Source organism: Dendrobates tinctorius, unplaced genomic scaffold (genome assembly GCF_039654945.1).
Source record: "Dendrobates tinctorius isolate UK_male_01 unplaced genomic scaffold, ASM3965494v1 ptg000079l, whole genome shotgun sequence".
Classification (NCBI taxonomy): Eukaryota; Metazoa; Chordata; class Amphibia; order Anura; family Dendrobatidae; genus Dendrobates; species Dendrobates tinctorius.
The window spans coordinates 1,820,381-1,845,081 of NW_027361747.1; the positions used below are offsets into that span (position 1 = coordinate 1,820,381).

At 46.4% G+C, this 24,701-nt stretch overlaps 1 protein-coding gene across 6 annotated transcripts in view; it reads right to left on the reverse strand.

The window, feature by feature from the left end:
* The window catches only part of ATP8A1 (ATPase phospholipid transporting 8A1), a 311,188-nt gene that overhangs the window by 201,573 nt on the left and 84,914 nt on the right, over positions 1 to 24,701 (reverse strand). For 4 of the 6 annotated variants that reach the window (XM_073583430.1, XM_073583433.1, XM_073583436.1 and 1 more), the window contains 2 exons: positions 15,605 to 15,674; positions 13,803 to 13,930 (listed from right to left, as the gene is read on the reverse strand). In XM_073583430.1, coding sequence (XP_073439531.1) covers positions 13,803 to 13,930; positions 15,605 to 15,674 — 198 coding nt within the window. Of the gene's footprint in view, positions 1 to 13,802; positions 13,931 to 15,604; positions 15,675 to 19,221; positions 19,296 to 24,701 lie in introns of all 6 variants that reach the window. The other 2 variants (XM_073583432.1, XM_073583434.1) reach the window with 1 other exon arrangement.

Below are 24,701 nucleotides of genomic sequence, written 5' to 3' on the forward strand. Positions count from 1 at the left end.
CCTATTTTGTGACTGGGACCCCTCTAGGTTCGATTTTGTGGCCGGGGTCTCTCAGGGTCCGATTTTGTGGTTGGGGCCCCTCAGGGTCTGATTTTGTGGCCGGGCCCACTCAGGATCCGATTTTGTGGGTGGGGCCCCTTAGGGTCTGATTTTGTGGGTGGAGCCCCCTGGGTCCATTTTGGTGGGCGGGGCCACTCTGGGTCCGATTTAGTGGGCGGTGCCCCTCATCGTCCGATTTGGTGGGCGGGGCCCCCTCTGGGTCCGATTTGGTGGACGGGGCCCCCTCTGGGTCTGATTTGGTGGGAGGGGCCCCTCTGGGTCCGATTTGGTGGGAGGGGCCCCTCTGGGTCCGATTTGGTGGGAGGGGCCCTTCAGGGTCCGATTTGGTGGGCGGGGTCAATCTGGGTCCGATTTGGTGGGCGGGGCTCCTCGGGGTCCGATTTGGTGGGCGGGGCCCCTCAGGGTCCGATTTGGTGGGCGGGGCCACTTTGGGTCCAATTTGATGGGCGGGGCCCTTCAGGGTCCGATTTGGTGGGCGGGGTCACTCTGGGTCCGATTTGGTGGGCGGGGCTCCTCAGGGTCCGATTTGGTGGACGGGGCCCTTCAGGGTCCGATTTGGTGGACGGGGCCACTCGGAGTCTGATTTGGTGGGCGGGGCCCCTCAGGATCCGATTTGGTGGGCTGTGCTACTCTGGGTCTGATTTTTTGAGCGGGCCACACTGGGTCCGATTTGGAGGCCAGGGTGGCTCAGCCTCCGATTTGGAGGCCGGGGTGGTTCAGCCTACGATTTGGAGGCCGGGGTGGTTCAGCCTACGATTTGGAGGCCGGGGTGGTTCAGCCTACGATTTGGCGCGCCGGCCCTTTAAGACTCATTTCGGTGCGCTGGCCCTTTAAGAATCACTGTGGCACGTCGGCCCTTTAAGAGCCAGGGTGGCTCACTGGGCTTCTAAATCCACTTTGTCGCACATTCTATCTCAGGGGCATGTGTCATGTGATGAAGCTAGATTTGCATTTGTGCTGTGGGTTTCACTTTAAGAGCTGATATTATGTGGCAGAAGCTCTGTCCTTGGGATGTCATGTGACGTTCGTAGGCGTTGGCATAGTAACTGGGTCTGCCTGCGCATATCAATGAGCTCAACTGCCATTTCAATCGCCTCAGGGCACGTTTTGCCATTACCCATTGAAAAGCATTGGAGACCGTGCATTCCAATGACGGGAAAAAAAAATTTCAAACGCAAATTGCGCAAAAACTACAAATCCGATCGACACGAAAAATACTTAGCACACCTCTCATGGACGCTGGCTTCGAAACAACACCTCAACGGCGTCTGTGCGTGTAGCGGTTGGGGCTGTATTAATTGCGGAAATCAACTTAATAATAAGAAGAAGAATAAGTTAGCAGCGTTCGGATTACAATATAGTGGTTTTTTCAAACCACTATAACTAGATGTGTATTTCCTGAAGGAAGTACAGATAGTGGTTTGAAATGGTGCCCGGGCTGCCCCTTTAAGAGAGACTTGCCTGCTGCCCCTGCAAGACTTTCAACTCAGGATACGATTTAACTGTGGGTGCCTCTCAGGGGCCACTTTGGCTTCAGGGTCTGATTTTGTGGGTGGGGCCCCTCAGGGCCTGATTTTGTGGGTGGGGCCCCTCAGGGTCCGATTTTGTGGGCGGGGCCCCTCAGGGTCCGATTTTGTGGGCGGGGCCCCTCAGGGTCCGATTTAGTGGGCAGGGCCCCTCAGGGTCCGATTTTGTGGATTGGGCCCCTCTGGGTCCGATTTTGTGGGTGGGTCCCCTCTGAGTCCAATTTGGTGGGCGGGACCACTCTGGGTCCAATTTGGTAGGCGGGACCTCTCAGGGTCCGATTTTGTGGTTGGGTCCCCTCAGGGTCCGATTTAGTGGGCGGGGCCCCTCAGGGTCCGATTTGGTGGGCGGGGCCCCTCAGGGTCCGATTTGGTGGGCGGGGCCACTCTGGGTAAGATTTGGAGGCCGGGGTGGCTCAGCCTCCTATTTGGAGGCCGGGGTGGCTCAGCCTCCGATTTGGAGGCCGGGGTGGCTCAGCCTCCGATTTGGAGGCCGGGGTGGCTCAGCCTCCGATTTGGAGGCCGGGGTGGCTCAGCCTCCGATTTGGAGGCCGGGGTGGCTCAGCCTCCGATTTGGAGGCCGGGGTGGCTCAGCCTCCGATTTGGAGGCCGGGGTGGCTCAGCCTCCGATTTGGAGGCCGGGGTGGCTCAGCCTCCGATTTGGAGGCCGGGGTGGCTCAGCCTCCGATTTGGAGGCCGGGGTGGCTCAGCCTCCGATTTGGAGGCCGGGGTGGCTCAGCCTCCGATTTGGAGGCCGGGGTGGCTCAGCCTCCGATTTGGAGGCCGGGGTGGCTCAGCCTCCGATTTGGAGGCCGGGGTGGCTCAGCCTCCGATTTGGAGGCCGGGGTGGCTCAGCCTCCGATTTGGAGGCCGGGGTGGCTCAGCCTCCGATTTGGAGGCCGGGGTGGCTCAGCCTCCGATTTGGAGGCCGGGGTGGCTCAGCCTCCGATTTGGAGGCCGGGGTGGCTCAGCCTCCGATTTGGAGGCCGGGGTGGCTCAGCCTCCGATTTGGAGGCCGGGGTGGCTCAGCCTCCGATTTGGAGGCCGGGGTGGCTCAGCCTCCGATTTGGAGGCCGGGGTGGCTCAGCCTCCGATTTGGAGGCCGGGGTGGCTCAGCCTCCGATTTGGAGGCCGGGGTGGCTCAGCCTCCGATTTGGAGGCCGGGGTGGCTCAGCCTCCGATTTGGAGGCCGGGGTGGCTCAGCCTCCGATTTGGAGGCCGGGGTGGCTCAGCCTCCGATTTGGAGGCCGGGGTGGCTCAGCCTCCGATTTGGAGGCCGGGGTGGCTCAGCCTCCGATTTGGAGGCCGGGGTGGCTCAGCCTCCGATTTGGAGGCCGGGGTGGCTCAGCCTCCGATTTGGAGGCCGGGGTGGCTCAGCCTCCGATTTGGAGGCCGGGGTGGCTCAGCCTCCGATTTGGAGGCCGGGGTGGCTCAGCCTCCGATTTGGAGGCCGGGGTGGCTCAGCCTCCGATTTGGAGGCCGGGGTGGCTCAGCCTCCGATTTGGAGGCCGGGGTGGCTCAGCCTCCGATTTGGAGGCCGGGGTGGCTCAGCCTCCGATTTGGAGGCCGGGGTGGCTCAGCCTCCGATTTGGAGGCCGGGGTGGCTCAGCCTCCGATTTGGAGGCCGGGGTGGCTCAGCCTCCGATTTGGAGGCCGGGGTGGCTCAGCCTCCGATTTGGAGGCCGGGGTGGCTCAGCCTCCGATTTGGAGGCCGGGGTGGCTCAGCCTCCGATTTGGAGGCCGGGGTGGCTCAGCCTCCGATTTGGAGGCCGGGGTGGCTCAGCCTCCGATTTGGAGGCCGGGGTGGCTCAGCCTCCGATTTGGAGGCCGGGGTGGCTCAGCCTCCGATTTGGAGGCCGGGGTGGCTCAGCCTCCGATTTGGAGGCCGGGGTGGCTCAGCCTCCGATTTGGAGGCCGGGGTGGCTCAGCCTCCGATTTGGAGGCCGGGGTGGCTCAGCCTCCGATTTGGAGGCCGGGGTGGCTCAGCCTCCGATTTGGAGGCCGGGGTGGCTCAGCCTCCGATTTGGAGGCCGGGGTGGCTCAGCCTCCGATTTGGAGGCCGGGGTGGCTCAGCCTCCGATTTGGAGGCCGGGGTGGCTCAGCCTCCGATTTGGAGGCCGGGGTGGCTCAGCCTCCGATTTGGAGGCCGGGGTGGCTCAGCCTCCGATTTGGAGGCCGGGGTGGCTCAGCCTCCGATTTGGAGGCCGGGGTGGCTCAGCCTCCGATTTGGAGGCCGGGGTGGCTCAGCCTCCGATTTGGAGGCCGGGGTGGCTCAGCCTCCGATTTGGAGGCCGGGGTGGCTCAGCCTCCGATTTGGAGGCCGGGGTGGCTCAGCCTCCGATTTGGAGGCCGGGGTGGCTCAGCCTCCGATTTGGAGGCCGGGGTGGCTCAGCCTCCGATTTGGAGGCCGGGGTGGCTCAGCCTCCGATTTGGAGGCCGGGGTGGCTCAGCCTCCGATTTGGAGGCCGGGGTGGCTCAGCCTCCGATTTGGAGGCCGGGGTGGCTCAGCCTCCGATTTGGAGGCCGGGGTGGCTCAGCCTCCTATTTGGAGGCCGGGGTGGCTCAGCCTCCTATTTGGAGGCCGGGGTGGCTCAGCCTCCTATTTGGAGGCCGGGGTGGCTCAGCCTCCTATTTGGAGGCCGGGGTGGCTCAGCGTCCGATTTGGAGGCCGAGGTGGCTCAGCGTCCGATTTAGAGGCCGGGGTGGCTCAGTCTCCGATTTGGTGTGTCGGCCCTTTAAGACTCATTTGGGTGCGCTGGCTCTTTAACAATCACTTTGGCGCGTTGGCCCTTTAAGAGCTAGTTTGGCTCACTGGGCTTCTTTTAAATCCAGTTTGGCGCACACATTCTCTCTCAGGGGCATGTGTCATGTGATGAAGCTATATTTGCATTTGTGCTGTGGGTTTCGCTTTAAGAGCTGATATTATGTGGCAGAGGCTCTGTGCTGGGGTTCAGGTGAAGTTCGTAGGCGTTGGCATAGTAACTGGGTGTGCCTGCGCATATCAATGAGCTCAACTGTCATTTCAATCGCCTCAGGGCACGTTTTGCCATTTCCTATTGAAAAGCATTGGAGACAGTGCATTCCAATGACGGGAAAAAAAATTTTCAAACGTAAATTGCGCAAAAACTACAAATCCGATCGACACGAAAAATACTTAGCACACCTCTCATGGACGCTGGCTTCGAAACGACACCGCAACGAAGTCTGTGCGTGTAGCGGTTCGGGCCGCATTAATTGCGGAAATCAACTTAATAATAATAAGAATAATAAGTTAGCAGCGTTCGGATTACAATATAGTGGTTTTTTCAAACCACTATAATTTACAACATATTAAAGTCGAACAGTCGATCACCTGAGTTAATTAAGCATGTGTTTTAGGGATAAGGGTTCAGGGGAGACCTATTTGATGTGTTTAGCCACATGACGGACCCGGTGTTCTCCAACTTTGAAGAGATAGACAATGCTCAGTGAAGAGTTTATCTAGGAAGATCAAAATATACAATGTGTCAGGACAACCAGAGATCACACAGATGGCCCATATCTACAGGTCGGATGGCCCATATCTACGGATCGGATGGCCCATATGTAGGGATTCTCCATTTGTAACCTCTCTCTATGAGGCAGGGAGAAAGTCCACTTCCCAATGGAAGCTACATAAAGAGCACACAGCATGCCACAAAGCAGATCCCCTATATACAGTATACACAGCATGCCACAAAGCAGATCCCCTATATACAGTATACACAGCATGCCACAAAGCAGAACCCTTATATACAGCAAACACAGCATGCCACAAAGCAGAACCCTTATATACAGAAAACACAGCATGTAACATAGCAGATCCCCCATATACAATAAACAGCATTAACACTGCAGATCCCATACATACGGTTTACACAGCATGTAACATAGCAGGTCCCTCATATACAGTAAACAGCATGTAACACAGCAGATCCCTCATATACAGTATACACAGCATGTAACATAGCAGATCCCATACATACAGTATACACAGCATGTAACAGCAGATCCCATACATACAGTATACACAGCATGTAACAGCAGATCCCATACATACAGTATACACAGCATGTAACAGCAGATCCCATACATACAGTATACACAGCATGTAACAGCAGATCCCATACATACAGTATACACAGCATGTAACAGCAGATCCCATACATACAGTATACACAGCATGTAACAGCAGATCCCATACATACAGTATACACAGCATGTAACAGCAGATCCCATTCATACAGTATACACAGCATGTAACACAGCAGATCCCATACATACAGTATACACAGCACATCACAACATTGCAGAAAAATATACAAGTGCGTCTACAACAATGTGCAGAAACGTTCTCCAGGTCACCACTAGAGGTCATGATGAGGAAACATGCTGGAGATCCAACAGCCGCAGAGGACGTGCAGATCAATATGTCAGCAGAGCGTTCGTTCTATTTCCCAAATGCCTCTTGATCCTCACACAGCCTCATTAGACAACGCGGATACATTATTAATAGATTACTGGATGAGTGATCATCCACATCCAGGTCATCTAGCTGGTTAAAGCAATGAAGCCTCCTGACCTTTGGACAAACAAAGCGTGTGTAATCCCTATATTAAGTTGCGGTGTTGAGAACCATTATTTTCTTCTGGTGATCGCCCAACTGTTCAAACCATCGAAGAAAGAACGACTAACACATAATCACCATTGGACCCACCTCAGCCCCACTAAAATGTAAAAGTCGTCATTATTCAGGGAGTTTACTGTTGTGCCGTCCGCTGAATTTCTACATCCATTAGTAATTTGTGAGGTCAAATATTCTCCCATATTCATACACTTATTGGCCGGCTTATTTAGAACACAAGGACATTATGTAACTTCTCGGGTAGATGGTGCCATCTGGAGCCCAGGTAAGCGCTAATCACAACAATGTCGTTTCTTACAGCACTTAATGACACTTCCATTTCCCTGTACCAACCCTCCCACCCCACTGACTGACAGCTCTGTGTACAATGAGCTGCTAATCAGTGGTGGCGGCGGGGCTGGACTAGGAGGCACAAGACACCTAGTTCTGCAGTGATAATCCCCTGCTGATAAAACACGGATTTTAGTCAAACAGCAACACAAAACCCAGTAAGTGACACATCAATGGAATCAGGGTCTCAGTCCATACATCATGCTGCTCGCAGATTACATAGCAAAAACCTGCTGTGAGTCACTTTAAATGGAATCTGGCAGAAGGTTTTTGCTGCCTAATCTAAGAGCAGCAAGATGTAGTCAAAGAGACCAGAAAGCCAACAACATATTACTTAGTTTACTGGGTGCAGTGGTTCTGACTATTTATTTATTATGCGTTGCTTATATAGCGCCAACATATTCCACCGCCGTTTACATACATCATCATCACTGCCCCCCATCAGTTTCTCTTTGGAGTGTGAGAGGAAAAAACCTGGAGAAAACCCACGCAAAGTTGAGGACATCATCTCCTTGCAGATGTTGCTCTTTGTGGGATTTGAATCAAGGGCCCCAGCACTGCAATGCAACAGGGCTAGCCACCGAGCCACCGTACAGTGCCAACCACCGAGCCACCATACAGTGCCAACCACCGAGCCAGCGTACAGTGCCAACCACCGAGCCAGCGTACAGTACTAGCCACCATACAGTACTAGCCACCGAGCCACCGTACAGTGCCAACCACCGAGCCACTGTACAGTACTAGCCACCGAGCCACCATACAGTACTAGCCACCGTACAGTGCCAACCACTGAGCCACAGTACAGTACTAGCCACCGAGCCACCATACAGTACTAGCCACCGAGCCACCGTACAGTGCCAACCACCGAGCCACAGTACATTACTAGCCACCATACAGTACTAGCCACCGAGCCACCGTACAGTGCCAACCACCGAGCCACCGTACAGTACTAGCCACCGAGCCACCATACAGTACTAGCCACCGTACAGTGCCAACCACTGAGCCACAGTACAGTACTAGCCACCGAGCCACCATACAGTACTAGCCACCGAGCCACCGTACAGTGCCAACCACCGAGCCACCGTACAGTACTAGCCACCATACAATACTAGCCACCGAGCCACCGTACAGTGCCAACCACCGAGCCACAGTACAGTACTAGCCACCGAGCCACCATACAGTACCAGCCACCGAGCCACCGTACAGTGCCAACCACCGAGCCACCATACAGTACTAGCCACCGAGCCACCATACAGAACCAGCCACCGAGCCACCATACAGTACTAGCCACCGAGCCACCATACAGTACTAGCCACCGAGCCACCGTACAGTGCCAACCACCGAGCCACCATACAGTGCCAGCCACCGAGCCACCATACAGTACCAGCCACTGAGCCACCGTACAGTGCCAACCACCGAGCCACCATACAGTACCAGCCACCGAGCCACCATACAGTACCAGCCACCGAGCCACCATACAGTACCAGCCACCGAGCCACCATACAGTACCAGCCACCGAGCCACCGAGCCACCATACAGTACCAGCCACCGAGCCACAGTACACTGCCAACCACCGAGCCACCGTACAGTGCCAACCACCGAGCCAGCGTACAGTGCCAACCACCGAGCTAGCGTACAGTGCCAACCACCGAGCCAGCGTACAGTGCCAACCACCGAGCCAGCGTACAGTGCCAACCACCGAGTCACCGTACAGTACTAGCCACCGAGCCACCATGATGCCCATAAACACGATAAGGATTCTTAGATTTAGCAATGCAGCAGAGCTGAGGAAGCTTCCCCTGCCCACACCAGGCTCTGTATATACATTAATGCAGCACTTATGTCACAGCCATAAATTAAGCTCAAAAACCAAATATTATATTAAACCAAACAATGACAAATCAGAGTGTCTCTGGAAATGCAGGGATATATAGGTGTCCACATGCCAGTCAAATACCCAGGATATTTTTATTGTAATATCACACAAAATTATTTGCATTAAATGATGACTTTATGTAATACAACCAGTCCTCCTATCCTGATCCTAGAAGTCAGCACTGGTCTGTGACCCTGTATATTATACAGGCAATGGCCACAGATATTAAGCCTCATTACTAGTATATTGTCATCTTGTATGTCATGCAGGTAACATCTGGCAGGAATTACACAAATAACCTCAACCCACCACTATATAAAAGGGAAGGACAGAGGAGGTTCGATAAAATACATCATGTCTGTAAATAGTTAATTGCTAGTAGAATGCCGTTTTGTATACAGTACAGGTGAAATCCGGCAGTAATGTATACAAGCAATGTTGAACTGTGACTATACGCAGAAGTATAGAGTACGCGTTAGATAAGGTGTACAGCTACTTACAGACGAACTCTGGGAAGGTGCCAGGCTTGCCACCCCAATGCGCGTTTCGCCCTTTCTTCGTCAGGGGGCAAATATAAACTGTATATACATTGTCTATTGACAGTGAGCTGCTTATCACAGGAGGGGATGGAGTTGGACTAGCATGCACATAATGCTGTAGTCCACACAATCATAATCACCAGGTGATAAAACCTTCACTGTAAGAAAACAGCACAAGGCCTGACATGTGACACATTGTTTAAATCTGTGCTTTAACTACTACATCATTCTATACCCAGATTACATATAAAAAACCTGCTGACTGGTTCCCTTTAAATGGTGTATGGTGAGCCAACTGTGATTGTTTTTGTCTATATGCACTAATGGGTTTTTAAATGGGTAAGCTTTCGTTTTAGAGACACCCCAGACAAAGCTTGTCACGAGTGTTACATGAATTTCTCTTTTAACCTACTGATATATGGACTGCATTGTTTTTATTTGCACTTGCACTTTATAGTGTTACTAGATATATTAGCATTGCCATTTTCAGGCATTATGTCAATCTGGATGTTTCTCATAGGACCTAGGATCTAGGGAGAACGTCCATTTCTTTTTGGATGAATGCATTTTTAATTATTGGAGAACTAATAATAGCTATGCGCGCTGGCTCAGCTATTTCCAGAGCTGACATGAAGGCAGATGATCTTTATTAAGAGGCACGTGAGACCTTGCGCTTTAGACAAGTGTTGGTCTTGCATCTATTAGACATTTATGGCGTACCTGTAGGAATACTGGACGTTCAATAAGAGCAGCCTTTTAGCTACTATAAAAAGCACTTAGTGTGATCTTCTGCTGTGGTCTGATATGTGGAATGCCACAGAACTAGACAAGCACGAATCTAAAAAGGATGGCATATACTTTTAAAGGGAACTTGACAGCAGGTTTTCGCTTTATAGAAAAATATTAGAACAAATGGAGTCAGAAAATCTGTCTTTAAAGTACATAGAGTCATTTTTATTTCTACATTAACCATAGGTATAAGTATACAACAAAATCATTCTACTCCAATAAAAACATTAATATTCTATAATTGACAAGACGAAATATATATGAAGGACACAGGTAGAAAAGGTCTAGAAGTCAACACTATGTTGAAAGGTATAATACCGGTAGGATCAAGTTCCCACCAAGGAAGTCTACGCAAAACGCGCGTAGGGGTTGGCAAGTCTGGTGTCACAGACTGATATGGGTAAATCCTGAGCTAGCCATTATACTTTTTGCCTCTTATTGCATACCAATACATTATATTATGGGCTATTTCTCATGGACTTGAAATAAAAATGACTTTGTATGTACTTTAAAGACAGATTTTCTGACTCCATTTGTTCTAATCTTTTTATGTATATCTATGGGAGTTTTCTGTCGCACTGTGGCAGTTCTGAGGAGGCCACACTGACTCAGTTATATTTTGCATACCGCTAATATTGCTCTGATCTATTTGTTCAGGTTTTTGCTTTATGCAAGAGCAACTTGATCTAGGGGCAGAGACCCGGATTCCAGCGATCTGTAACTTACTAGACTGCGTGATTTTGGTTTAATAAAATTAGTGATAATTAGAGTTGGGCGAATATCTTCGGTTCCCCGCTTATTCGGCAAGCTATAGCGCTTGCCAAATAAGCTAGAACGGGAACCTGGCTTCCTGGATCGCGCCGGCTGAACAGCTGATCGCAGCTGCAGTTGCATGTGTCGTGGCAGTGTCACTGTCACAGCATATGCATGGAGAGCCTGTGTGTTGGGCTCTCCATGCATGGGGGAACCGATAATCTCCTGCTGATAAACCACTGAAGGACTAGAGGTCCTGTGCCTTCTAGTCCCACTCTGCCCTCACCGCTGATTAACAGCTTTCTGTCAAAGTACAGCGTACACAGAAAGCTCCCTGTCAGTGGAGTTATACGCACCTCAACAACTCAGCTCTGCTAGATCAGCAGAAGAGAAAACTGTAGTTCCAAAACAACTTCTGCACCCAGGAAACTAAGTGATGCATCAATGGAATCAGGGTCTCTGTCTATACAGCAAAAATTTGCTGACAAAATCCCTTCAAAGAACTGGTTAGATTCTTTAAAAATGAAAACGAGGGCAGACAAAAATTGGAAATCAAAGCATATGATAGAAAACCGCTGAAATGTAACTGGATGTCACGAGTATCATGTAGAGTTTGTTGCCATTCGCTTGTATACACTTGGTCCATAGTTCAATATCTATGATAAAATTAAATCCCTGCATCAGACCTCAGGTGTATTTCATATTTCACTTTAATATGTGGCTTTAGGTAGATTTAATAAGACTTTCTATATTCTGGTCAAGCTGGCCTTTATTCACTCAAGTTTTCACAGACACATAATACAACCTAATCCAAACAATGCCAAGCTTTCTTCAGAATGTGTAATAGGAACATATCCAACATCTAATATGTCAAATATTCTGAAATTTGGGACAAACCTAGAAGGATAAATATAAATTATTTATATGGTGAGAAGCTTCCAAGATGAGAATCAATGTGGAAGATAGTGGTGAAAATGCTACAAAAATCACAAGTTATGACAGAAGATGTGGCAAAAAATAAGGATTATAGTATTTTTTGGACTATAAGATGGCCTTTTTAGTAAGAAAATAAATCTGGATGCGGCTTCCGATGATCGAAGAGAACGTTGATTATTAAGAGAACTGTGCATTCTCCTCCAACCTGACACCGATGTAACTGACCAGCGCACAGCAGCAAAGGAAGCTACCAAAGCTGAAGGATTTGTGACAGGTCAATAAACACTTCAGAATGGGGTAATATTTAGTGTGTATGCTGATGTAGCACACGTGTGTGTGTGTGTGTATGTGTGTGTTGATGTAGCAGACCTGTGTGTGTGTGTGTGTGTTGGTGTAGCAGATCTGTGTGTGTGTTGGTGTAGCAGATCTGTGTGTGTTGATGTAGCAGACCTGTGTGTGTGCTGATGTAGCAGATCTGTGTGTGTATTGATGTAGCAGACCTGTGTGTGTGTTGATGTAGCACACCTGTGTGTGTGTGTGTTGATGTAGCAGACCTGTGTGTGTGTGTTGATGTAGCAGATCTGTGTGTGTTGATGTAGCAGATCTGTGTGTGTGTGTTGATGTAGAAGACCTGTGTGTGTGCTGATGTAGCACACCTGTGTGTGTGTGTTGATGTAGCACACCTGTGTGTGTGTTGATGTAGCACACCTGTGTGTGTGTTGATGTAGCACACCTGTGTGTGTGTTGATGTAGCACACCTGTGTGTGTGTTGATGTAGCACACCTGTGTGTGTGTTGATGTAGCACACCTGTGTGTGTGTTGATGTAGCACACCTGTGTGTGTGTTGATGTAGCACACCTGTGTGTGTGTTAATGTAGCACACCTGTGTGTGTGTTAATGTAGCACACCTGTGTTTGTGTTGATGTAGCACACCTGTCTGTGTGTTGATGTAGCACACCTGTGTGTGTGTTGATGTAGCACACCTGTGTGTGTGTTGATGTAGCACACCTGTGTGTGTGTTAATGTAGCACACCTGTGTGTGTGTTGATGTAGCAGACCTGTGTGAGTGTGTTGATGTAGCAGACCTGTGTGAGTGTGTTGATGTAGCACACCTGTGTGTGTGTTGATGTAGCACACCTGTGTGTGTTGATGTAGCACACCTGTGTGTGTGTTGATGTAGCACACCTGTGTGTGTGTTGATGTAGCAGACCTGTGTGAGTGTGTTGATGTAGCAGACCTGTGTGAGTGTGTTGATGTAGCAGACCTGTGTGTGTGTTGATGTAGCAGACCTGTGTGTGTGTTGATGTAGCACACCAGTGTGTGTGTGTTGATGTAGCAGACCTGTGTGTGTATTGATGTAGCAGACCTGTGTGTGTATTGATGTAGCAGACCTGTGTGTGTGTTGATGTAGGAGACCTGTGTGTGTGTTGATGTAGGAGACCTGTGTGCGTGCTGTTGATGTAGCACACCTGTGTGTTGATGTAGCAGATCTGTGTGCATGAATGTCCATGTTGCAGGGCTGTGCGCGGCGTCCGTGTAGAAGAGCTCTGTGTTTTTGTAGCAGATTTGAGTGTGCATGTACTGTAAAAGCAGAATTGTTATGTATATATGTGCACTGCAGGACACACAATGTGTGTGCTGTAAAGCTGTATGTGTGTAATACACAAGTTGGAGAAAAACACAATAGCTATTTCACTTTCCCAGTGCATTAAAATTAGTGATATTGATCCCTCCCTTTCTTTACACGGTCAGGGAAGTTTTAATCAGTAGGAACTTTTTCCTATATTCCACTGTCTAAACCTAGGGTGCGTCTTATAGTAAGATGCGTCCCATAGCCCGAAAAATATGAACATTTATTTTTTTTTTTCTCCTATCGACTGGAGGAGGAGGGGTGGGCGGAGGAGCATTTGGGGAGCATTATTGTGCTGGTACGCATCATTGTGTATGCATAGAAAAATAAGATGCTTAAAACTAAATCTTAATCAATTATATGTAACATTAGAAATCATTCTGCACAAGAAAAAAGAAACAGAATAAATCCTTAATTAAATTTTATTTCCCAACATGCAATATAATTACAATATACATTTTCACAATTTCTATATTTACACACAGGGTTCCCCAACTCCAGTCCTCAAGGCCCACCAACAGGTCATGTATTCAGGATTTCCTTAGTATTGCCCAGGTGATAATTGCATCACCTGTGCAATACAAAGGAAATCCTGAAAACATGACTTGTTGGTGGGCCTTGAGGACTGGAGTTGGGGAACCCTGCCCTAGAATAATATCAAAGGGGGCAATAATGACGTCATTTTTATTAGCTTCATACTCACACTTTGCCATCAAGCCTGAGGTTTCCATTGAAATCGTACAGATGCCTGTTCGGGCTTTCACATTCGATTCTGCCGGACAGGCTCATCAAGGTGTCAATGTCTTTCATGTCAGCCGTCAGGGAAAGACCCTGAAAAAAAAAATCCAGAAAGACAAAACAGGTGTTAAACAGAGGTATATACACAGTATCAGACTGGCGTGGCAAGGGACCACCAGTAAGACTGACTTGGGGGGGGGGGGGGGCAATGTTCGGCTTCATGCAATTATATTATATTACCCACTTTTACAAATTTACTTCTGCTTATACGTAAAAATAAACTAGGTAGATTGTGGAATGTGCTGTTGTCTGTACATAGTGAATTAATGTATTGGCCAAGTACTGCTCATGTTGGGGGTAAGTGGCTTATTACGCTTGCATACGGGCCCAGCGGGGGATTTACCTGTTCTCCAGTGGGCCAGTCCGAGCCTGTATATACACCTCTAGGCGCCATTGTTTCGTTTTATTGCTATACTATTAGTTTAGATATTTTCTAATATTTTGACCGCTATTTTAGCCATGTGGCTTCTTGAATGGGTCAGTGTAGTGGCTCCCGCCACAATGACGTATCCCAGGAATATAGTGTAATACTATGTAACAGGAATAACCTATTAACCTGGCAAAAGAGTGTACCCATAAATTAAGGGTTGGCAAAACAATTTTTAATTGGTAATCACCTTGAAGAATATTCTCATATAATAGTAACACTGTATCACCTGATATCTATACACAAGCCGGACTTACAAAGGCAGTACTAGCCAACCTAACAGGGGGCCCAGTATGGGGAAGCAGTAGGGGAAACACGTCAGGGGGGCTAGGAGTCTCTTAAAAGACTGAAGGATCTGACAAACTACAAATGCAGTACCTGCGATGGACTACAGCAATCTCAGAAAACATGGTTGTCATATACACTATGAATGCCTTAGGCTGTGTGCCCACGTAAGCGGGTTTTTTTTTGCGTTTTTAAGCGTTTTTTCCCCATATAAAAACGCTTAAACGCATACATTAAGCATCCCATTCTTCTAATGCGTTCCGCAATTATTGTGCACATGATGTGTTTTTTTTCCGCAAAAAAAAAAAAATGCATCGCGGAAAAAAATGCAGCATGTTCATTAATTTTGCAGAAAAAAAAAAAAAATCGCATTTCCAACTATATTCAATGAGAATGTGGATGCTCCGGAAAAAAAACGGGCAAAAAAAAGTGACAAAAACGCAAAAAATAAAAATGCGGATTTCCTGGGAAGGAATCAGGTTTTGCTCAGAAAATGTCTGCATACGTGGGCACATAGCCTTATGGTGCTTGGCTTATATACACAGAACACACACATGGATGCACAACAGGCAGTGGAGGAATAAAGAGACAAATGTGTTCGCAGGAGAGAGTAAACAGAACGTCTAGAGAGCGCCCTTTTACAGACCTCGGTATCTTCAGGTTATAAAGTCCGGCCGGTGTATAGATATCAAGTGGTTTGTCATTAGGATTACATAGGATTATTATAGGCGATTGATAAAATTTACATTTTTACGTTATTGGCCCCTAATTAGGGGGATGCATTCTTTTGCCAATATATCAATAGGTGAATCACTTATGATAAACTTCAATAGGGCAGTTGGGTAAATTTATTACCTTGGAAAAATCTTAATAAAAGCACAAAAAAAAAAAAAAAAAAATCAAACAACTTAAAGAGCACCTGCCAAAACCTGAAGTAAAGAAGGAACTGGCTTCATTCGTAAGCTCTGCAGCTTGCCATCCCCTCTTCTACATACCTGGCGGATTTTAAGGTTGGTTTCCCCATCAAGGTTTGAGGTCTCAATGTAGCACATGGCTTGTGGCTCACTGGGGAAAAATAAAATATGGTATGAGAAACAATAAACGACACAAACGTAAGAAAAAAATAATTCTTTTTTTTTTTTTTTCACTTTAAAAGTAAAACGAGCTGCACAAATTGCAAAGAAAAAAGCACTAATTTTCAAAATGCATTGGAAGCCAAAAGAAAAGCTTAGGCAGCGGCCAGCTAAGCTTCAGAACTAAAAAAAAAAAAAAAAAAGAACTGAAAAGTTTGATGGATTTGTCGTAATGGATTTCTGTAACAGTATATCAGACTACAATAAGAAAAAAAAGGGGAAATAAAATAAATGGTGACAAATGCTAAAAGGTTTTGCTACTTCAAAAGGTGATTCTAACTGTCCAATGTAGAGATGAATGTGGGTCATAGTATCACGGGGCAATTAGACCTGCATCACTTTAAAACCAGGGGAATAGTGTCATAAGTGTTCCTCCACTACATTTTAGGCTGGCTTCACTGGTTCCTTTCAAAAGTCCTATTTTTTAGAGCCATTGGTTTGATTGTAATGATATAAAACAGATCTCCTGCATGGAACCATAGGACGCTTGTCTAGATCGGGCCCTTCTCAAACACCTGCGTGTACTGTCATCTCACAGATCATTTCTACTTAAAAACCCAACCCTAGAAACGCTGTAAATAACCATTGACTTTTTTTGCTTGGACTTTGATCCAATTGGGGCAGCTGCTAACCAATGCTTTCGGCGCAGGTTGTGAGCAGAATCAATCTCCTTCCCCCTCTGGCATCTGACACAACCTTTCCGCACAGGTGAGCATTGTGGGAAAATGTATAGAATACATCTGTATTTTTCTAATCTATAAAAATGAAAACTTCAAATCTGAAGTGGCTCTTAAGTCATCTCATCCCTACGATAGTTTATTCTGGATGAACCCATGATGTAAATCAAAGCTGCCGTATATGCACAGTATAGATATTGGGTTAGATATATTTGGGGGCTCTGGACTTTTAAGTTATCCTAAAGTGTTTACATAAAATAAAGCAGGTAGCGTATGGTTGTAAGCTCCACCATGCTTTCAAATACAACATGACGTGATAACTGCATGCCTCCTCAAACCAAGTGGTCCATGCAACTCCCCCCCCCACAAAAAAAATGACATTATCATATGCAAATATAATACATTTCTTTTAATCACACAAAGTCATAATAAAACATGAAAGCACATACAAAGACAGAAAAGGGAAGAAAAGGACGATCACAGCAAATAACCATGAGTGTGGATTAGTGAAAGCCCTACACGCAACATGCAGTAAGCGCCAGGCAGAACACACTGCTCACATGCGACACGTGATGGAGCCGGGATCTGCTCTGTGCAAGGGGTCCTCTAGGTCGTGGACTGAACATTGTGGAAACCATCAGATTGGTTTTCATTCCAACAGAAATAAATGAAAACCATTTCAATGGGTTTTCTAACCAGTATGGCAGCACATGACTATACATGTAGGTACATTTATATACATACTAAATGAAGGATTTATATAGGCTTGGCTTGAGAAGTGGTGTCCGATGAATAGTCAAAATTAAAAGGGAATCTGTCAGCAGGATTTCACCCCGGAAACATTAATGTGAACATGTAATGCTTTCAAAGACAAGTCCAGCAATACCTTCACATGTGCAGTCCTCTCCTCTGTTACTGAGAAATCAGTGTTTGTATTGATATGAAGATGAGGCTAAAGGACTATGGTAGATCTGAAGCCTCTGTCACTCCTATTTTATTCCCTTCCAGAGTCGTCCCCTCTTGCTTGACTGACTGCTTATTTGACTGAAGTCATAAAGCATAGAGGCTGTCAATCAAGTAGGAGGCGGCGGCGCTGGACAGGGAATACAGCTGGAGTGACAGAGGCTTCAGATCTACCATTCAAGCAGGAGGCGGTGGCGCTGGGCAAGGAACAGAGCTGGAGTGACAGAGGCTTCAGATCTACCATTCAAGCAGGAGGCGGCGGCGCTGGGCAGGAAATACAGTTAGAGTGACAGAGGCTTCAGATATACCAGTCAAGCACAAAGGAGGCGGTGCTGGGCAGGAAATAGAGCTGGAGTGACAGAGGCTTCAGATATACCAGTCAAGCAGGAGGCAGTGGCGCTGGGCAAGGAACAGAGCTGGAGTGACAGAGGCTTCAGATCTACCATTCAAGCAGAGGAGAAGGCGGCGCTGGGCAGGAAATAGAGCTGGAGTGACAGAGGCTTCAGATATACCAGTCAAGCACAAAGGAGGCAGTGCTGGGCAGGAAATAGAGCTGGAGTGACAGAGGCTTCAGATCTACCATTCAAGCAGAGGAGAAGGCGGCGCTGGGCAGGAAATAGAGCTGGAGTGACAGAGGCTTCAGATATACCAGTCAAGCACAAAGGAGGCGGTGCTGGGCAGGAAATAGAGCTGGAGTGACAGAGGCTTCAGATCTACCATTCAAGCAGGAGGAGGCGGCGCTGGACAGGGAATACAGCTGGAGTGACAGAGGCTTCAGATCTATCATTCAAGCAGGAGGCGGCGGCGCTGGACAGGGAATACAGCTGGAGTGACAGAGGCTTCAGATATACCAGTCAAGCACAAAGGAGGCGGTGCTGGGCAGGAAATAGAGCTGGAGTGACAGAGGCTTCAGATATACCAGTCAAGCAGGAGGCGGTGGCGCTGGGCATGGAACAGAGCTGGAGTGACAGAGGCTTCAGATCTACCATTCAAGCAGGAGAAGGCGGCGCTGGGCAGGAAATAGAGCTGGAGTGACAGAGGCTTCAGCTCTACCATAGTCCTTCAGCCACATTTACATATCAATTCAAACACTGATTTCTCAGTATCGGATCAACCATTTAAAGGTATTGCTGAACTTGACTTTGAAAGGGCTACATGGGTATATAAATAGCTTGTGGGGTTAAATCCTACTGACCGATTCCCTTTAAAAGAGCTGTCTGGGACTTAAGAATTGATCAGAACAGCGGCCGCCACATAGCTGCTAAGTATATAAGTGAGTGGGAGATAAAGTGCAGTACTGGACAGCAGCCACCAAGTCGTGCACTGGGCTGCGGTGGTCCGCCCCACACACTGCTTCCATCAATCTGCTGGCGAAGCGGATTGCAACGATGTGATATTGATGACGCATCTTAAAAATCGGTCATTAATTATTAAGTCCCAGAAAACCCCTTTAAAAGAGAATATTCCACTTCTCCCGTTACGACAGTGTTAGCAAATCCTAGCACTGAAACGAGTGCGTCTTTGGCACAGATTAGACAATCTCAGAGTATATGGGGGCACGTCCCAAACTTTTAACACCCAGTTTTCAATTTACATATACATTTACAGGAGGAATAAATGAGGATCACCATAATTAGGAATTGCAAGAAACAGACTTGTGTCATTGGGAATACTGTTATCTACGACCACAGCCATGTCAGTAGAGCAGACGGCTCAGTACGAGCCATTACATTTCTTTTTTTCCCAGGCATGCTCTCTGGAACGTGTGTGTTTGGTGGGCATGGCATGTGAATACAAGAGGACCCCCTTGTACAGAGCAGACCCCGCTACTTCTCTGACCTTGAAGACAGACTGATGAGATCAGCCGGGAGATGCTCCCCATTGGTCACTTTCACTATCTCGCCTATAGTCACCTATGTGTCCCAGTATGGACATGATCAGAATGGAGGGACGGTGGAAAACATGAAGGAGACGACACCAACAAAGACAGAAGAAAAATATTAAGAAGAAAATTTGTAATTAATAAAAGACTGATGTTTCCATCTTCTATTCCTAACTGGGTCTTAAATATACTGATAAAGAGTATATTTCATGAGATTACATTACATGTGTCAGCAGAAAATGACTGTTCAAACCAAGCCCAGGCGCTCACTGCACCACCTACTTGATGCCCTTTACTTTGATTAACAACTTCGGCTTTACAGGAGCAAGAAGAGGATGGAGATCGACGAAAAACAAGGAAATGGGACTGAACCGCTCAGACGCGCCAAGTGTGTACTGAGCGGCTGTGCTTGGTTTGAACAGTCACTTTGCACTGATAGACTCCCTTTAACGTCACATGACTGATAGGAAATCATTAATGTAAAGTACAGGACCTGACACCAATTTAAAAAAAAAGTGGTGGCTCGTGGCTATGACGTAATGGCCACTAGAATAATTTTTCACTAGTAATAGCATCACTTTAGTGTTCCATGCTGCTGCTCTCCCTTTAAGTGCTTTTTCATGAAAAAAAAATAGTTAAAGCAACTTGCATCACTTAATTATAGGAGGAACTTACTGTACTTGCTCAGGTCCCGAGCTCGTGCCTCTGTGCTTCTGCTAATTGGCCTCTATCTCCATTATACAGATAGAAGTGGTCTGGCTCCGGTATTAAAGGGGATCTGTCAGCAGGTTTCTGTTATGCAATCTGAGAGCAGCACGATATAGAGCAACATAATAAAGAGCAAGAGTCTGATTACAGTGAATCATAGAATCATAGAATCGTAGAGTTGGAAGGGACCTCCTGGGCCATCTGGTCCAACCCCCTGCTCAAAGCAGGATTCGCTAAATCATCCCAGTCAGATGTCTGTCCAGCCTCTGTTTGAAGACTTCCATTGAAGGAGAACTCACCACTTCTCGTGGCAGCCTGTTCCACTCATTGATCACTCTAACTGTCAAAAAGTTTTTTCTAATATCTAATCTGTGTCTCCTCCCATTCAGTTTCATCCCATTGCTTCTAGTCTTTCCTTGTGCAAATGAGAATAAAGTTGATCCTTCTACAATGTGACAGCCCTTTAGATATTTGTAGACAGCTATTAAGTCTCCTCTCAGTCTTCTCTTTTGCAAACTAAACATTCCCAAATCCTGCAACCTTTCCTCATAAGACAGGGTTTGCAGACCGGTCACCATTCTGGTCGCTCTTTTCTGAACTTGCTCCAGTTTGTTGATGTCTTTTTTAAAATGTGGTGCCCAAAACTGGACACAATATTCCAGATGAGGTCTGACCAAAGAGGAGTAGAGGGAAATAATGACTTCACGTGATCTAGACTGTATGCTTCTGTTAATACATCCTAGAACTGCATTTGCCTTTTTTGCTGCTGCATCACACTGTTGACTCATATTCAGTCTGTGATCTATTAGTATACCCAAGTCTTTTTCACATGTGCTGTCACTTAGCCCTATTCCTCCCATTCTATATATGCTTTTTTCATTTTTATTGCCCAGATGTAGTACTTTGCATTTCTCCCTGTTAAAAACCATTCTGTTAGTTACTGCCCACTTCTCCAGTTTATTTAAATCTTTTTGAATCCTCTCTCTCTCTTCTCTAGTATTAGCTATCCCTCCTAGCTTTGTGTCATCAGCAAATTTAATCAGTTTACCCTCAATTCCTTCATCTAAATCGATGATAAAGATGTTGAACAATACAGGGCCCAGGACAGAGCCCTGTGGTACCCTACTTGAGACATTCTTCCAACTGGATGTGCAGCCATTTACGACCACTCTTTGGGTCCGATCACTAAGCCAGCTATGAATCCACCTAACAGTTGCCTTGTCCATTCCATACTTAGTCATTTTTTCAATAAGGATTGTATGAGAGACTTTGTCAAATGCTTTGGTGAAGTCAAGATATACTATATCTACAGCATTTCCTTGATCCACCCAATCAGTGATACCGTCATAGAAGGAAATTAAGTTAGTCTGACATGACTTATTAGTTACAAACCCATGCTGACTCTGTTTGATCACTTCATTCTTATCCAGGTATTGACTTACATGTTGTTTAATAATTTGTTCAAAGATCTTTCCTGGTATAGAAGTCAGACTCACCGGCCTATAGTTGCCTGGGTCCACCTTCTTCCCCTTTTTGAAGATAGGAACAACATTTGCTCTTCTCCAGTCTTCTGGCACTTCTCCTGTTCTCCAAGAATTTTCAAAGATTATGGAGAGTGGTTCAGAAATTTCTTCTGCTATCTCCTTCAGTACTCTGGGGTGTAATTCATCTGGACCTGGAGACTTGAATTCATTTAGGTTAGCTAAGTGTTTCCTCACTATCTTTCTGTTTATAGATATCCTGGATTCTTCTATTCCCTTAATAGGACAGTGAATAACAGTTGGTGTTACATTTCCTTTCTGAGAGAAAACAGATGCAAAATAGGAATTTAAAAGTTCAGCCTTCTCAACATCCTGTCTTACCATTTCATCATTTTCATCCTGTAAAAATCCTATAGCATCTTTGACTTTTCTTTTACTTTTGACATATCCCCAAAATCCTTTATTATTGCTTTTGACATCTCTTGCAAGCCTCAATTCATTTTCAGCTTTAGCTAATCTGATTTGTGCCCTGCAGATTCTGCAGACAGCATTATATTCTTCTTTAGATATGCCTCCCTCTTTCCATTTTATAAACATTTTTTTCTTCCTTTTTAGCATGTGCTTAAGTTCTGTGTTCACCCATCCTGGTTTCCTTAAATGCTTCCTATTCTTCCCTCTTTTCGGAATTGTTAACAACTGTGCTTTGAGAATTTCATTTTTCAAGATTTCCCATCCTTCCTGGACATTTTTGTCTTTAAGGATATCCAGCCATTGGATCCCTCCAATTATCTTTCTGAATCCCTTAAAATCTGCCTTTCTGAAATCTAACCTTGACGTCTGAGTCTTCACAGGTCTTCCGCCTCTAGTTATCCAAAATTCTAAAATAGCATGGTCGCTACCTCCTAGGGTTCCAGCCACTTTTACCTCCTCAACCATTTCCTCCCTGTTTATAAGGATTAGATCCAAGGTAGCAGTTCCCCTTGTTTTCTCCCCTACCTTTTGGAAGATAAAGTTGTCAGCAAGAGAGGATAAAAATTTCCTTGACCTCTTAGTTTTGCCTGAGAGAGATTCCCAACAAATGTCTGGATAGTTGAAATCTCCCATGACAACTATGTCATATTTTTTGGAGAACTTGGCCATTTGATGCATAAAGAGTTCATCCATATCTTCAGCTTGCACAGGCGGCCTGTAGTAAATGCCTACAATGGTGTCCTTTCCATTGTTCTGTCCTTGTATTCTTACCCAAACAGTTTCCACAGAACTCCCAGTCTCTGAAGCTTCAATCTCTGTGCAGATATATGCGTTTCTAACATACAATGCAACACCCCCTCCTCGTTTATCAAGTCTGTTTCTTGCAAATAAGTTGTATCCTTCTAGTCTTGTATTCCAATCATGTGTATCGTCCCACCAAGTTTCAGTGATTCCAATGACATCATATTTCTTTTCCTGTGTTAGTAGTTCCAATTCTCCTTGTTTGTTGCCCATGCTTTGTGCATTAGTATAGAAACATTTTAGTTTGTGATTGGTTTCTCTTTCTCCAATATTTTTATTAATTAGATTCTTTCGTCTTTGTTCTTCCTTTCCACTTCTATTAGCAGAGTTCTCAATAGCATTTGTCAGGTGTATGGCTTTTTCTGGTCCTTTGCTTCCCTTCCCATGTTGTTCTAGTTTAAAGCTCTCCTTACAAGTGTAGTAAGGCGACTTCCAAATACATGCTTTCCAGTCTTCGTAAGGTGCACCCCATCTCTAGCAAGTAGTCCATCGTATAAGTAGTTCACTCCGTGATCCAGAAATCCAAATCGTTGCTGACGGCACCAACGACGTAGCCAGTTGTTCACCTGCAGAATCTTATTCCACCTCCTTGTTCCATGGCCATCCACTGGGAGGATGGAAGAGAAGACCACCTGCGCTCCCAGTTCTTTCACTTTCTTGCCTAAGTCTTCAAAGTCTCTGCAGATGGTTTCCAGGTCGTTTCTTGCGGTGTCATTTGTCCCCACATGTAGTAGCAGGAATGGGTAGTCATCTGTAGGTCTGAAGAGTCCTGATATCCTGTCAGACACATCTTTAATTTTTGCACCTGGAAGACAGCACATTTCTCTTGAAGATGTATGTATGTATGTATCACTTACTAGGCTGCTTGGTGTAGTTTTCTCTGCTGTAGATGTAGCAGTGGTCATTATGCTGCGCTGTTTATAACCTTGCTCACATCACTGATTGACAGATTTCTGTGAGCACTATACACTATATATGCCTAGCAAGATGCCAATCACTGGTAGGTGCAGGGTTACACAGATCTGCTGGACTGCCTGGCATAAAACACCTAGTCCTGCAGTGATCATCTCTTGGTAATAAAACACGGATTTCATTGAAACAACCCCACAGCCTAGTATCAGACTTACTTGTCACTGATTATGATCCTCTCAGATCAAATAGCAATAACCTGCTGACAGATTCCCTTTAACATAAGCAGTCAGGCAGCCACCTTTAAACATTGCTCTGGTCACATGAAAATTTGTGTGTTGTCTGTTCTGTTCGTGATCTAAGGATCTCGGCTTTTATTTGAGATGAATCTGTGCTGCACTTTATGCACATGCTCAGTAGTGACCAGTGCTGGGGAGTCGTAGTGGAGATGAATCTGTGCTGCACTTTATGTACATGCCCAGTAATGACCAGTGCTGTGGGGTCGTAGATGAGATGAATCTGTGCTGCACTTTATGTACATGCTCAGTAGTGACCAGTGCTGTGGGGTCGTAGATGAGATGAATCTGTGCTGCACTTTATGTACATGCTCAGTAGTGACCAGTGCTGTGGAGTCAGAGATGAGATGAATCTGTGCTGCACTTTATGTACATGCCCAGTAATGACCAGTGCTGTGGGGTCGTAGATGAGATGAATCTGTGCTGCACTTTATGTACAGTGGGGAAAAAAAGTATTTAGTCAGTCATCAATAGTGCAAGTTCCACCACTTAAAAAGATGAGAGGCGTCTGTAATTTACATCATAGGTAGACCTCAACTATGGGAGACAAACTGAGAAAAAAAATCCAGAAAATCACATTGACTGTTTTTTTTTCATTTTATTTGCATATTATGGTGGAAAATAAGTATTTGGTCAGAAACAAAATTTCATCTCAATACTTTGTGATATATCCTTTGTTGGCAATGACAGAGGTCAAATGTTTTCTGTAAGTCTTCACAAGGTTGCCACACACTGTTGTTGGTATGTTGGCCCATTCCTCCATGCAGATCT